The 14,822-nt window shown below is 49.2% G+C and overlaps 1 protein-coding gene across 1 annotated transcript in view; it reads left to right on the forward strand.

Annotated features, from left to right (window-relative positions):
- Nucleotides 1–14,618, forward strand: part of NRG2 (neuregulin 2) — a gene marked incomplete at its 5' end in the record, with an annotated part of 161,131 nt that extends 146,513 nt beyond the window's left edge. Inside the window, 6 exons of the mRNA XM_084268740.1 lie at nt 2,723–2,746; nt 6,935–7,037; nt 7,890–8,013; nt 9,295–9,422; nt 11,881–12,105; nt 13,417–14,618. Of these exons, the coding sequence (XP_084124866.1) occupies nt 2,723–2,746; nt 6,935–7,037; nt 7,890–8,013; nt 9,295–9,422; nt 11,881–12,105; nt 13,417–14,074 (1,262 nt within the window). The 3' untranslated portion in view covers nt 14,075–14,618. The remainder of the gene's footprint in view (nt 1–2,722; nt 2,747–6,934; nt 7,038–7,889; nt 8,014–9,294; nt 9,423–11,880; nt 12,106–13,416) is intronic.
- Nucleotides 14,619–14,822: the final 204 nt, after the last annotated feature.

Here is a 14,822-nt window from a genome sequence, read left to right on the forward strand (position 1 = left end):
AAGAATATGCCCATCCCCTCAGCCTAGAGCAGCCATCTCAGTGCTGCCTCTGGAGACCACTGCCACACTTTGTCAGCACTCCTGGCATGTGTCGATTTGTCTCTACAGATGGGATTAATCCATTTCATTTCAGCTAGCCCAAAGGCTCCCTCTGCCACAACCCTGGGGTACAATGCACCTCCCCACTGCAACCACTGCTATCAGCCAGTCACCATCTGGAGGGGCAGGATGCCTTACCTGGACCCTGTGCTTCCCTCTGTACGGTTGATGGCTGCAGAGGGGACTGTTGCCCAAGGTTTCCAGGCATCCCCAGCAGCCAAGTCTGATGAACTGGCAGTTATCAGACATCTGATACAGACATCTGGACATTAGATGCAGGAAATAGATAGATGGATGGATGGATAGATAGATAGATAGATAGATAGATAGATAGATAGATAGATAGATAGATAGATGAATGAAATGAAATGTAACTGCAGGTTAACTGAACTGTTGCAGGGACTACACATCACACATCTTCATTTAGCAGCAGGTACAGCCCTGAGCTTTTAAATATACATTACTTTTTCTGATCAACCTCTCAAAAAAATCAATGTCTTCAGCCTGAAATGATGATAGAGAGCTGTTGAGGGGCCATTGACATCAGATGCAGGAGCATAGGCTGAGCTAAGGTGTCATCTATCTGCAAAGCTACTGGTGGGCTTGTAGGCATAGGTAGGCAAGAATATTCCAGCTGCTGCATGGCTGTGTGGCTTCTCTCCTGCTGGAGAGTGTGTGCTGGCCATACCTGCACCATGGGGCTGAGGAGTCACAAAAAGCTGCAGCTCTGAGTCAGGAAGAACAATGTGAAAGCTAAACTTCCTCAGGTCCTGCTCACCACCTCTGTTTGCACAGGCAAAAAACCCCAAACCCATTAAAATGTTTGGAACTGCATCCATTTATAGCTGTAGATGTTGCAGCAAATCCCAGGACAGGGAGGAGATGTGGCAGTACCAGGTGTATGCAGCTATCAAATGGATCAAGAGCATGGCAATAGATAGATAGATAGATAGATAGATAGATAGATACACAGATACATAGATGGATGAAATGAAATGTATTACTATACACATTTGCCATAGTGTCAGGTGAAACTGTGAGTGTAATGGTAGGAAAATGCCTTGGGAATAATGGAAAGGCTGGGTGTGATATCCAGAAGGTTTAGGATGAATGTGTTCTGTCCAGTTCTCTGCTGCTCACCACATTGTGTCCATGTCACTGCAACCTGTACCAAACGACTGTGAGATGCATGGTAGAGTTTGCCGTTCCTTTTGCACAGACGTGAGATGTGAAGCAGAAAGCAGCTCTAAATTATACAAACTCACTCCAAACCCCACCTAAATTCCCCCCCCCACCCCAAAAAAACCCCCAACCCCAAACATCAACATTGATTTGAAGAGAAGAACCTGCTTTAGAAAACGTGTTTACATGTTCCATACTGAGTAGTGCTGATTCCCCCCTCCCCATCTAAACTTTGAACAGCATTGCAAAAGAAAGCCAACATTTCTGTGCAGCAAAAAGAAGTTCCCTATGGAAAATGCAGTAAATAAATCTGGACATGCCCAAGCTGCAAATCATCTTACGTGCATGGTGACTGGGAACAGCAGAGCTCACTGTTCTGTACAGCATTAAGGATGGAGAACTTCAATGTTTATGTAAGAAAAACTGTCTTTAGGTGAGGCTTGTACTGGGAAAATGGCTAAAATTCAGGATACCTGTTCTGGATAACTGCCCTGTGGATTCATTAGGTAAACTACTCAGCAGTACCTCTGCAAGATGACCCGCAGTCCCACTGGTAATGAATCTGAATCCCACAGCAGATGCACCTATTCGTGCTGTTATTCCCAGCATGTTTGTTGTTTCTGAAACGATGCAGAATGACAGCAGAAGTGAAACCTGGGAGATGACAGACCTGAGGGGAACTTCCCGTGCCGTTTGCACTTTCAGATCTGTGAGGGATTCGCTGCCTGGCCCCGGGCAGCTCATCCCTCACAGCACCAGTGGTTGGACCGCAGACCTGTATGCCAGGAGCAGTGCACAGTCGGCATGCCGCCAGGCGACTGACAGGCAGATGATGCCATGCAGCCCAGAGCAGACTCCAGGTCATGGGCAACAGAATGGTGTGGGCAAACCTGCAGACCCCATGCAAGTGCCCACACGTTGGTCTGCCCGGTGCTCGTGGGTGCACAGGCCCCCGGGGTGTGTGAAGCCTGTAGAAAGCGAATGGATAGCTTTCACCAGGTCCATGCAGCTGCTGTGTGTTTTGACCTGTCAGGAGTTGTTTCAGAACAAGTGTACCTTTTCTTTTTTTATCCTTTCTTTTTTTTCCTTCCCTCCCCCTTCCTTTCCCCTCCCTCCCCTCCCCCCCCAACCCGCCCAAACTGTGAATTCCATATCAGGTACTAACAAACATGGCTCATCCCAAAAGAATTCATAATTAACGAAAAGAATTCATAATTAACCTCCACTGCAATTTGTTTGGGTCTTTCTTTACGTAAGGTATAAGCTCTGGTGGGAACTGGAAATGCTCTGAAGCGTACACTGTCTTCTGTGTAACTGCTGCTGAGCCTACAGAGAAGCTAACCTGTAACTGCACAGTGTGTGTGTTTGTATATTAGAGATCTCTGACAGACCTGTTTTTCTTTTTCTCTTTCTCTTCCTTGTCTTCTTTCTGCATTGGCAGAGCATCTTGGATTTGAATTAAAGGGTATGGAACAACCATTCATTTATTAATCAGAAGCCATTAAGAGCTGCCCACATTATATTTATGGCTTTAATGGGATGATGAAAAAATCAGCTGTTCTGTTCTCTTCCCTGGCACCGAGATAGATGTTTGGATTGAAAAGAAAATAAACCCGACAAAATACCAAAAACCAAAGCAACAATCTAAATGCAAACCTATCAAAATGCATGTGTATTTTTAGCAGCACTTTTTTCTTTGTTTCACGCAGCAGCCTGGGGTGTGTGTCATGCCTGGGAGGTTACGACTCCCATACGTCTCCACATTCAGCATGTTTCTGTGTGTTTAACTGACACTGTGACCAGCCAAAAGGTTGCCAGCAGGGAGTCCTTGGGAATGGGAAGGGAAGTTTTAGAAAGATCAGGGATTTTTGTAGAAACTGCCATCCTAGACTCATCCAAACCTCTGCTGGATCCCACAAAGGGTCAGGATGAGCTTTGCCATTCCTCTTCCCAAAGAGTTGTTGCTTATTTCAGTTCTCAGCTAAGAGGAAATTGTTCTGAGTGACAGTCCAGAGAACAGCGAGCCCAGGGACATCAGCAGTATGCCATGGAGGCTGTAATGTTGAATATCATGCTGAAGTTTGGGAAAGACTGCAGTAACTTAAATGCTTTTTAAAAGATGCCCTTTGAGCAATTACCCGCTCCTGCCCAGTTGTTCATAATCATATTATTTTTTCTTCCATTCTCCTCAGTCTGTTTTTAGAAATATATCAAGTACCTCTTGAGTAAGCACCTGGGAAATCAAATCCTTAAGGGCGGGTTTCCCTTGAGTGTACAAGCTGACTGCAGGGAGATGAGAGCAGAGAGATTTATCTTTATCATTTGACTTAAAAACATTGACCCAGCAATGTCAGCCAGAGTAGATCTTCACACAAAGATGCTCCACGTGAAGACTGGGGACACCAGTCTTTCACTTCTGTATCTAAAATGGTCTTCTGGGGTCCCTGGGAAGGAGGGAGGGATGTGCACTAGTTGAAGCTGGAGAAATTTGTTTCCTCTGGCTTTTGCATGCCTGACCCACCAGGATTGGTGTGTATCCCCCAGAATTTCCCTCCTGTAGAACACGGGTGGTTTTGTGGTCGGGTGTTTCAGAGAAAGTGGTGCTGCTAATGGTAATACACTTCAACCAACTTTAAAATTGAGGATTTTTGGCATCCCTTTTTTGTTGACCTTTTGTTCTTTTCCTCATCCATTCTCAGTGTCATGCCAGAACCTCACACATCCCGTTCCCAGTCTGTGGTCGTCTCTCCTCTGTCACTCGTCTCTCACTGTCATGCGTTGCTGTGACACCCATGGCTGGACTGTGATTCTCTCAGCATTGTGTGGCACCACATGGTTTGTTCGTAGTGTTTGCTGCTGTAGAGTGACGATACTGCTGATGAAGACATGGTGTTTGTAAGGCATAGAGACACAAATGGACAAGTCCTGCCCTGGGATCTTGTCTTCTCAGATACAAAACCATAGTGTGAATTCTCTTGTTTTCCTTTCTCTCACTGTTGAGATGGATTTGTGCAATGTGAAGATACTGTGTTACTGAGCATCAGCTTTAATGAGATGTTAGGAGCCAAGGTAAATTTGTAGTTTTGCAGCAGGGATGCACAGCCTCACACTTCACTGCTTCACATAGCAGGGCTGTCAGTGCAAGGAGGAGAGGCTAAACTGGCATCTCTGACGAGCTGAAACACTCCCTATGCCATTCAGGTGAGGGTTGAGGACAGTCACACATGCCAGAGTTGGGATCTCACACTGACCAGAATAAAGGCTGTGATTTGAGCCTTGGGAGGAGAAAAAAGTTATCTAGGTAAGAGGTTGGAAAAAAAAGCCCAAAACACCATAGTTTTGATGGCTTTGCTCTTTCTACCTCCCCCATGATTCAAATGGAACAATTTGTGCCTGGAAAAACAGTCTTTGTAGCAAAAATCATAGCTGGTGAAGAATCTTTGAAAAAAATTGGCTTGATGGAAGGGACCCTGGTGAAAACTGAAACTCCTGCCCAGCCTGGATTTTTAATTAGTATTTTTTTAAAGTACGTTTTCCTGGGTAGTAGCAAAATTCTTGCCCAGTGCCATTCATAGCCAGGACACAGCCCTAGCTGGTTTTCCTGATTCTGATAAAACCTGTGAAACATGTGTCTGAAGCCTGTACAGCTGGAATCCAGGCTCCAGAGGTGTGCAAGAGCAAGAAAACTGGCCTGCCATGTTGCTGATGCCTGGAATGGGGGTATATGTGCAAGCAAAACGTGTCACTGAAGGAGGTGTTTAACCCCAGAGTGAGTTCTTCCCCCATGCCAGCTCCACCTGGCTCCTCGTAGTAAAACATGAGGAGCATAAGGTCATCCAGCAGCTAAACCCTCCTCTGCAGGCAGGCCCCAGGCCGCAGAAGCCCTGGCTCTGAGGAGGTGCAGCTGGCACATGAAGCTGCTGCTCAGTAAGTTTTAGCTCAAATGAGGTCCGTGACCTGTTGTTCCTGGTTCACACCAACACTGAGATGGATCTGGGAGAGCCTCAGCTTTCTGCACCTCTAGTGAACGGGGGGACAAGATAGAAACACCCTGAGTGCCTCATGATGCCAGAGGCTCCCAAGGAAGCAAGCTCTGCTGATTGCCTTTTGCATCCTCACGCCAGGGTTGTAATTCTCAGCCCTTGTTTTAGCAAATCTTTCTTTACCATTTTGAGCCTTGGAAATACATAAGCTTTTTTCCTAACACCTTTTTTTTTTTCTTCCAAAATTGCTTTTTCCTTCCTAAAATGGCAAGCCAAAATTGGTCTAAATCCTTAGTTATCTGGAGTGTTTCATTGCCTCCACCTTGTTTTTTTGCTGAGGCCTAGTCCTGGGGGTTTCTGGGACCAGGCCTATTTCTCTTCTGGTTTTGTATTTCATAGTCAGGTAGCACTAGGCACATTCTGTAGTCCACTCAAGCTAATTAGTGCAGTATGGTGAACCATGCCAGGCACAACAACCATGGCACGAGTTTTGTTGCCTAATCTATATGAAAAAAGATTACAATGAGTATTAAAGAAGGCACAGACCACAGTAACTTTAACATTAACACATAACATGAGTGCATGAGGACGTTGTTCATAGATGCTGAACTGAAATGCTCATGGCAGCTGTGCACAGAACCCTTCTTGCTGTCATCTGGCTGGAGAACCAAACTGCCTCCGCTGATGTCAGCGGAGATTGCTGGAGGTCACCAAGAAGAGCACCAGCTCTAGTGTAGCCACAAAGGAAAAGGCATCCTTGCAATTGCTGCCTAGGTGCAGTTCAGTTACACCCATGTCAAGCGACATCCTAGCATCTCCTTGGAGCTTTGGTTAGCGTGAATGAATGGCCACACTTCCAGCATGGGCTGGGTTTGGGTGCAAGACTCTGGCTTTTCTGGTCTGAAAGCTGGTCCAGGAGGCATGGTGGAATTTGAGAGAAGCAGCAGCATGCTGCTTGAATTTTATGCATGCATCTGAGTTACCTGGTGCAATGGAATTGATTGATTCCTAGGGTGTCATTAAAAATCCATAACTGTAATCGATTACTGTATTTTAATTACTTCATTCCCTTTCCTTTGTCTAATGCGCTGTCACTTCTCCATCCTCATTCTGCTATTTGACTGTTTTAGGATGTCCCTTTCAGCATCTACATGCTTTAGGGCTGGTTGCTGGGTGGTTTCTAGCACACAGCCAAGCTCCAGGGCATGCAGCTGCTGCAAGGAAAAGGCATTCTGAGTCCGTCAGAGCAGAGAGCCTGTGATGAGAGCATCACAGGGCATGCGTGTCCGTGGTGAGCGGGGGATGCTCGGGAACCTCCCTGGTAGGCTGATTTACTGAGAAGGGGGGGATCTCTGGAAGGAAGAGGAGAGTCATGGGGCTTTTTGAGCTTGGTCACCTAGATATGCTGCAGGAAAAGAGAAAGTGAGAAGCGTGTTTGAGGGCAGAAGGGATGAGCTGCTGAGCAAGGGCAAAGACGCAGAGAGACAAAAGGAGTGCAGGTCTCTGGAGGGGTGAGTAAGGTTGGGCCAGCTGGTCTCAGGTTTGGGGCAGCTGTGAGATGGGCAGTGGTATTCTCCATCTTACCCACACACAGTCTGGTTCTTGTGAGGCCAGATGTGTCCCCGGTGCTGGAGTCCATTTGCAACTGGTTTCTTTCTCTCCATTTGCAGAAGCAGAAGAGCTCTACCAGAAGAGAGTTTTAACCATCACAGGAATCTGTGTTGCCTTGCTTGTGGTGGGCATCGTCTGTGTGGTAGCTTACTGTAAAACCAAGTGAGTATGGCTGGTTACCAGTCAGTAACTGGACAGAGGTGGGCAGTGGTAGTGTTCATGCTTCACACTTTCATGTTCTTCACCCAAATACTGTTTTAAGGAGTTGCTGTTCTACAGCATTCTCAGGAAGGTCTCATGGAGGAGGACAGTGAAGCCTGAGCAGGATGTTTTCCACTTGCTTATCCCCGAGTGGGCACCATTTACCCAGCCAGGTGATGCTGTGTTTCCCATCTCCTGTCAGTAAAAGCACACTGGGCTGTGGTGCAGGAGCTGTGGGCTCAGCTGTATGCATTTCAGTGACTTCCAGAGCAATCTCAAGGGAACAAGATGCTTGGGAACCTCTTGTACGTCCTGCTCGGACAGCACCTACATATCCTGCACCTCATCTCAGACCACGGTTCCCTGGGACACGGGGGGTCATGTGGAGTGGGTGCCCTGCTGGGTGCATGGGTAGGCTTTGCTGATTTATGCTCCATGCAGGACAGGTCAGGTGCCTTGACACAAGGACCTGCTTCCCCTTTTCCCACTCCCCACTTTCCTCCTCCATTCCCAGTGCCATGGTGCCCCTGGTCTCACTGCATTGTGCTGGACCTTGTCTTGCAAGAGGGGACCTTGTACCCTTCTTCTCCATGAGCAGAAATGTTCCCTTTATTTTTTAACAGCAGCAGAAGGTGGCATGTGCTGAATGCCTTGTTTCTTCCCATGTGCAGATTTCCACAAACACCATTGAAATATCAAGTGTGTCCAAGACTTGCCTTCTTTATCATCTGTGTGCCTGAGTTGTCTCTGGGGCAGAGAGCCACATGAGATAAGTCTTCCTAATAGAGGGTTTTTTATCTTTCTGTTTTCAAGGAAACAAAGAAAGCAAATGCATAATCACTTACGGCAGAACATGTGCCCTGCCCATCAGAACAGGAGCCTTGCCAACGGGCCAAGCCATCCACGTTTGGATCCTGAGGAAATCCAAATGGCTGATGTAAGACTGTCTCCATGTTACTGAGTCCCTGTTTTCCACCAGCGGCCTGGTGTGGATGTGTATGCTGACACACCCGTGTGCATGTGCATGAGGAGCAAAACACTAACAAACTTGAACAAAAAGATGAGTTTCTGCATGGAAACATTTCCAAAACCAACATCTGAAGGGAAATGTGACTTTGCTTTGCAGCACAGGATGAGATTAGAGCACTTGGGGTGGGCTTGTTTTGATGAATCAAGTGTGGTCCTGTTTTCTCTAAGAAAGATGTTCCTGATGTTTCCTGTTTATTAAGCTATCCCATCGAGCCCCACTTTGCAGCGTGACAAATGTGGTCAGCATGGTGGTGACTGGAGTTGCTGTGATGTCCATGTCATGCTGAAGCACCTGATTGTGATCTGCTTGGCACCACATTAGCCCACCAAGTTGCATCCTGGGCAAGGTGGGATGTCCTGGTGAGGTGCCAGCATCACTAGCATCACAACAATGGGAATGATGTTAGAATTCAGGACAGGATCCAGACAGGCTGCTCAGCCACTCTTGTGACTTCAGCCACATGAGATTCCCCTGAAGTCCAGGAGTTCAGTAGGACCATCACTGTGCTTAAGTGACTTGCTTGACTAAGGCATGGGAAGGGGTCAGAAAAAGGGGGGTGTGACAGAGCCAAATGCAAGGTACTGGTGTAATTAGTTCAATGAATCAGTTACAGCCTCTGCTGGGTCACCCTTTGGATGTTAACATTTAGCTAGGTTGAATCCCAGCCATGGAGGAAGAGGGAAAGGGAATTTCTAAGAACCACAGCCCTCTGGCCCCAAAGTGCTGACTCCCCCAGAGAGCTTAATGTCCCTGTGAAAAGCAGTGTTTCTTGTTAGATGAAAGAATATCTCAGCATAAATATTTGGATTACACCTGGTGTTTCTGTAGGACTCCTGTCTCTGGCAGATCTCATGTGTCTGTAAGGTCTATAACCTCTGTGAGCAGAGATGATGTTCTGCTCAGTAACTGCGTGTGGTACCACTGTCCTCTGGGGAACCCCTTGGCTCTTCACACCCTTCTGCAGTCCCCATGCCAATGGCCAGTGTACCAAGGGCCAGGGTGGAGAAGACTCTCCAGGCCAGGGTGGAGAAGACCCTCCAACCTCCCTCTCTCTTCCCCTGGGCGCGGAGCTGCCGCGTTCGCTCGGTCCTCATCCGATCCCACCAGCAATCATCAAGGCAGATGAATTTTGCCACGGCAGCGTTGGCGAGCTGGAGGCTGATCTGTGTGATTCTTCTTACTTTGCAGTATATTTCTAAGAATGTCTCTGCCACTGAGCACGTGATCCGGAGGGAAACAGAGACGACCTTTTCAGGAAGTCACTCCTGCTCCCCGTCTCATCACTGCTCCACAGCCACTCCAACCTCCAGCCAGAGGTAATGCATACCATTTCCCCCTAAACTCCCTCCTGATGTTTGCCTTAGAATGCTGTGAGATTCAAAGTCAGTGAAAAGTTTTTCTTTCATCTCACTTTCTGTGGTGTTTGTCACTACATGAACAGACCACGGGGATACTGTGGGTCTTCGCTGGCACAGGTAGTTAGTGAGAGGTGTCAAAAGGGACCTGCAGCTCACATGGAGGAGGAAATGACACAAAGGGGAGGATGTGTCTAGGAAAAGCTTTGCACGTTGTGTCTGCAGCCCCACTGGACACCTGTGGTAATTTATTAAGCACACACAGGTTATTTGTTTCATGCTGGATGTATTTAGAGTGGACTTCCTTTGTGGGAGGCAAAGCTCACAAAACACCACAAGTGTTTTGGCTGGTTCCTCAAATTTAGGGTCTGGCTTGGGGGTCACAGTTTTTCACTAGGAGAAACAGTCCCATGCAGTTTATCACAGTCCAGAAAGCTGCACTGGGATCTCGGCCTCTGAGGTGGTGGCACCTCTCTCACTGGAAGTCTTTCTAAGCTCTCAGGAAAACTGGGGCTATCAGGAAAGGACCAATCATTCGTGCTACGTGGGATGAGGCATAATTTTTTTTACATTTCAAAACAGCCAGCAGGGAGAAGAGCAGCATGGAAGCTGAAGTTCTCAGAGGTTTTCAGAGCATTTAAATTACAGACAGAACTTCTCTACTTTGCAGACAAGGCCTTCACATACTCTGGGGAAAGTCCTGTGCTGTTTTGGATTTGATGCACAGGTTCTTCCTCTTACCCAGCCCTTGTGCTTCTTCCAGTAAGTGATGGTGTTACCCTAGGAGACCACAGTTCTTTGAAACATGGCTGCAAGGCACAGGGATGTGTATCTATAGCTTATCAATGACGTATAGATCCCATTGCATTGGCTTTATGGAGCCATAGATGTCCTGGGCTGTTTACTTCATTAGCCCCATGTGTTTGTCTCCATCCGCCCAGGAAGCAATGAATCTTTTCAGCTAAAGCTCGAAGGTGGGTCCTGGTAGGATTCAGGTATTCATCCAGTACCCTCAGTGTACTCAGATGTTGTGAGACCAACTTCAGACATCAAACTTAGGTTTTCAGGTGAATTTTTCCTCAGACTCCTCTGGCTAGACCTCCAACAAGCAGAGAGGGAGCCAAGAATGACTTGTTGGGCTGGAAGTGACTGCCTTTGTCTGGGGAAATCCTACCTCTGGTGAGATAGACCATTTTCCAGGCGGGGTTTTTTTGTGCACACGCCGCAGCCCAGCCCTAGCTAGGTGTGTGCAAGCTTGAGCCAGACACACAGAAGCTCCCATACCTGCAGAGCTGTCCCTTTCTGCCCTTCCACGTTCACTTCAAAGTCCTGGAACCCTGGGGCCATCTCCATGCACCTCCTGAAGACGCGAAGCTGTGTCTGGAGGGCAGCATCAGCACATGGCGGCTGTGGGAAGGCACCTGCCTCACACAGCCTCTGGTCCTGGCTAACTGCCACCTAATCTTCCTGAATCAAGTGCAGTGAGCAGGTGTTTCTTGAAGTCACGCCAGAGGCAAACTACTGGCATAATCGGGCTCCATTTCACTCTATCAGCGCCTCTAATGAGGGTGTCGTTTGAAGTTATAAATGAGTGTGGTGGGTGAGGATGAGCATGTGCCTGGAGCCATCAATAATTATCAGGTTCTTGGGAAGAGGCCTGCTCTCCTCCACACCCCCCCACCCAAAATCCTCTGCCAGCACAGCTCTATCTGGGGCAGTTTGGGGGTTCAGAGCCATTGCTCTAATAGATTCTGCAATGGAGAAGGCTTAGCCTGGTGGCCACCGTGCAAACCACCTGGCATGCACATGGCCCATACATCCCCAAGAGTCATCTGTGCACTCAGACTGGGGCAGGTGGAGCTCCAAGTTTCCAGCAAGGTCTAGCCAGCACATCATAGCGTTTGTCTAGCACCTTAAAGTGTTTTGCTGCCAAAGTCTTTTATAAACCAGTGGAACCCAACCAGCTAGGTCTGTCTTTGCTGTGCTTTTCTCTGCTGATCACAAAGTCATTTTGAATTTGTTTCTGGCTCCTTTATGGCCCCGTTTCTGAAGGTGATGTCACTTGTCAATGCAGGTGGCACATCTGCCTTGGAACAAGGTTGCTCCACACCCAGAGTGCTTTGCAAGCACAAGGCAGGGTCGCCCTGGCCTCCCTCCAGAGGCTGTCCTGCCCGTCCCCTGCTGCGGAGTGGTAAATATCCACCATGCACTGGTTTGCCTTTCTTAACTTCTAACCCTGCCTCCCAGAAGTAGCGAAGAAAGGCAAGTCAAAGGCAGGGTTGGGAAGGTGGGCAGCCCTGGCCAGAGGTGCCCTAGTGACAGAGAGGAAGGGGACATCGGTGCAGCCTGCACGCGGCTCTTTGGAGCAGACCCTGGTGGGGACTCCTTACTCACTGTCCGTATGGGGTTTGGTCCACAGACATGAAAGCCACACCTGGAGCTTAGAGCGGACGGAGAGCCTGACTTCAGATTCCCAGTCTGGGATAATGCTGTCCTCAGTGGGAACCAGTAAATGCAACAGCCCTGCGTGTGTGGAGGCACGGGCTCGCCGTGGGGCCACCTTCTGCATCGAGGACTCGCGGCGGCCCATGATGCAGTATCGGGACTCAGTGGATTCTCTGCGGGACTCACCGCACAGCGAGAGGTCAGACCCCACACCTCGGTGCTGCCCGGGCACAGCAGAGGCAAGCCACAATGGACAAAATCTTGCTGGCCTCTGCCCAGCCTTAGAGCAGCAGTCCCTTGGTGGTGTTGGAGAAACTCCAGCTCCAATCCTACCAGAGGAAGCCACTAGCCCAGGAGGCCATTCTGGTAGGGGCAACAGTGAGCACTGCACCCTGCTGACCTGGTGGCTACATAGGTTTGGAGCACGGGGGTGAGATGAGCAGAACATACCTGGCTGTAGTCAGCAATTGGTGAAAAAATGTCTGAGAGCACACCCTGAGGCAGTTTGGTGGGCTGGTAGCTCAAACAGGACCGGGCCCTGAGGTGTATGGGGAAAAGATGTGCATCCTCAGCATAGTCCTGGGTGACCTGGTGAGCAGGGGTGCTGTATGTGGTCACAGCCTTGGGACAGGTCCCTGTATGACCCAGCCTTCCAGGGGTCCTTCCTCAGTCTGACTCCTCACGGTGTAGAAGCCCATCTCCACCCTTGCTCCAGCCCTTCCTGGGTAGCCATGGGTGAAGCTGGGCAGCTACATGGCCAGTGAAGAGGAGCTACCCTTAGAGGCAGCAGGGCTTGTCCATGGGGCACAGAAGAGAAGCAGCACCTCCTGGTCTCTCATTCCTGTCCCTGGTCCATCCTGACAGGCTGACCCCGCTCCCTACAGGCATCTGAATCAAAAGGCACCACATGAGAGGTTGAATTGAGAAGAGACACCAGTTGGCACTGTCGAGAGGAAGGGAAATCTGCCCCTTAGAAAGAGGTGATGCTAAAGGAAGGGCCATTGGAGAGGAGCTAGATCAGATCTGAGCTGCTACACCAATGTCACTAGAGTGGCAGGTGCCTCTGTGAGACACAAGATTTTTGCTAAGCCAGAAGAAGCAATGCTCAGGATGCTCCTGTCTGTGGCCTGAGTAGAGGAAGGGCTTTTTGGGAACCTACTGAGAGCCTGGCAGCTCTGGGGGGAGTTGAAAGCTGAGAGGCAAGGCAGCCTTGGTTCACCCTGCTGGGACATGCTGTAAGGGTCGCGGTGATGCAAGGTCAGAGTCGCATGCTGAGTCCCTCAGGAGAGGCAGTTCCAGGATGCACAGTGCCCATGCACCCACCAAAGCTAGTAGCTAGTCCTCCTTCGGTGCAGTGGCACAGGGTCTCTCTACCTGGGTCCTCGAGAGATGCCCAGCTCCAGGACAAGGAGGGCTGTGGGGGTCTCTGTGCCGGGCACTTGGCAGGGGGTGGGTGCAGCTGGAGGTTTTTGGGGTGGTTCGGTGTCCAAACAAGTGTTGCTTCTTTCAGGTACGTATCGGCCTTGACCACACCAGCACGCCTGTCACCTGTGGACTTCCACTACTCGATAGCCGCGCAGGTGCCCACCTTCGAGATCACCTCCCCCAATTCGGCACACGCCGTCTCCCTGCCGCCGGCGGCCCCCATCAGCTTCCGCGTGGAGGAACAGCAGCCCCTCCTGCGGCGGTACCAGCTCCCTTTCCAGGACACGCAGAGGTATGACAGCTACTACCAAAGGAAGACCTACCTAAACGACAGCATGGGGAGCCTGCCCTCCAGCCCCTTCCGCATCACGGAGGATGACGAGTACGAGACAACGCAGGAGTACGTCACAGCGCTAGAGCAGCCAAAGAAAACAGCCAGCAGCAACAGGCGGTGGAAAAAATCCAAACTGAATGGGCACGTCCCTCACAGAGCCAGAGCCGTCCGGGACTCCTTCTCCTTGAGCAGCGCCTCTTACAGTGAGTCCGACGAGGAGCTGGTGGCCGAGAGCACGCCCTTCCTAAGCACTCAGAACAGTGAGGCGGCCCATGCCGAGTCGCCCCCGCTCCCCCGGCCGGGTGACAGCCGGACTCACTACTCCTGCGGCAGGCACAGCGCGCACGGGGAGAGCGGGCGCAGCAGCCTGGCACACACGACGCCCAAACTGGACCCAGATCCTCTCTAGGCGCCTCCCAGACTCACGCCCCCGCTGACGTAAACCCGCATGGAGGAGGCTGAGGAGGGAGATGAGACAAACACAAAAAATAAATATTTTTATTTTATATAAAAGAGGGAAAAATATAACAAATAAAAAAGTTTTATTTTCATTTTAGCAAAGTTGTCTTATAATAGCTAACGGCAATGACTTTTTTATAGGGAACCTCTATTTATATGTAATGTCTTGATTTACAGCTTCCGAGAAAAAAAAAAAAAAAAAGTTAAAAAAAAAAAAAAGAAGAAGAAAAGAAAACAAACAATAAAGTTAAAAAACAAAAAGTGGGCCAATTTTTGACTACTTAAAAATAGAAAACAAAACTATCGTGGTGCCTTTTGCTGTATGCTAGTGCTGGGATTCATGCCGAGGATTCTGTTTCAGTAGCATTTTTAAGATCATAGATTTTTTGTTCGGGAGACAACCTGTCACGAGGGCGCTCTTCCATCGGAAGACAACAGCCTCGCCACTCTGCCCTGTACCCTGCTATCAATGATCTTATTCTTTAAGGTATCGTTTAAACACACATCAAGGACATGGGTGGGAGCATTTCCATTGTCATGTCTAATGGGGATCTGTCTTGCCCTGTAAAATACTTGTACTTCCGCTTCAATCAGGAGAAAAAGAAGCCCAACGGCGCCCTACTGAAGCGCAGAAATGATGTTTCTTTTGCCACATGGGTAGGAAGAGAAAAAGCCGTGCCACAGCAGCAGCCCATGCC

Source organism: Gallinula chloropus (genome assembly GCF_964237585.1).
Source record: "Gallinula chloropus genome assembly, chromosome: 10".
In the NCBI taxonomy this organism is placed as follows: domain Eukaryota; kingdom Metazoa; phylum Chordata; class Aves; order Gruiformes; family Rallidae; genus Gallinula; species Gallinula chloropus.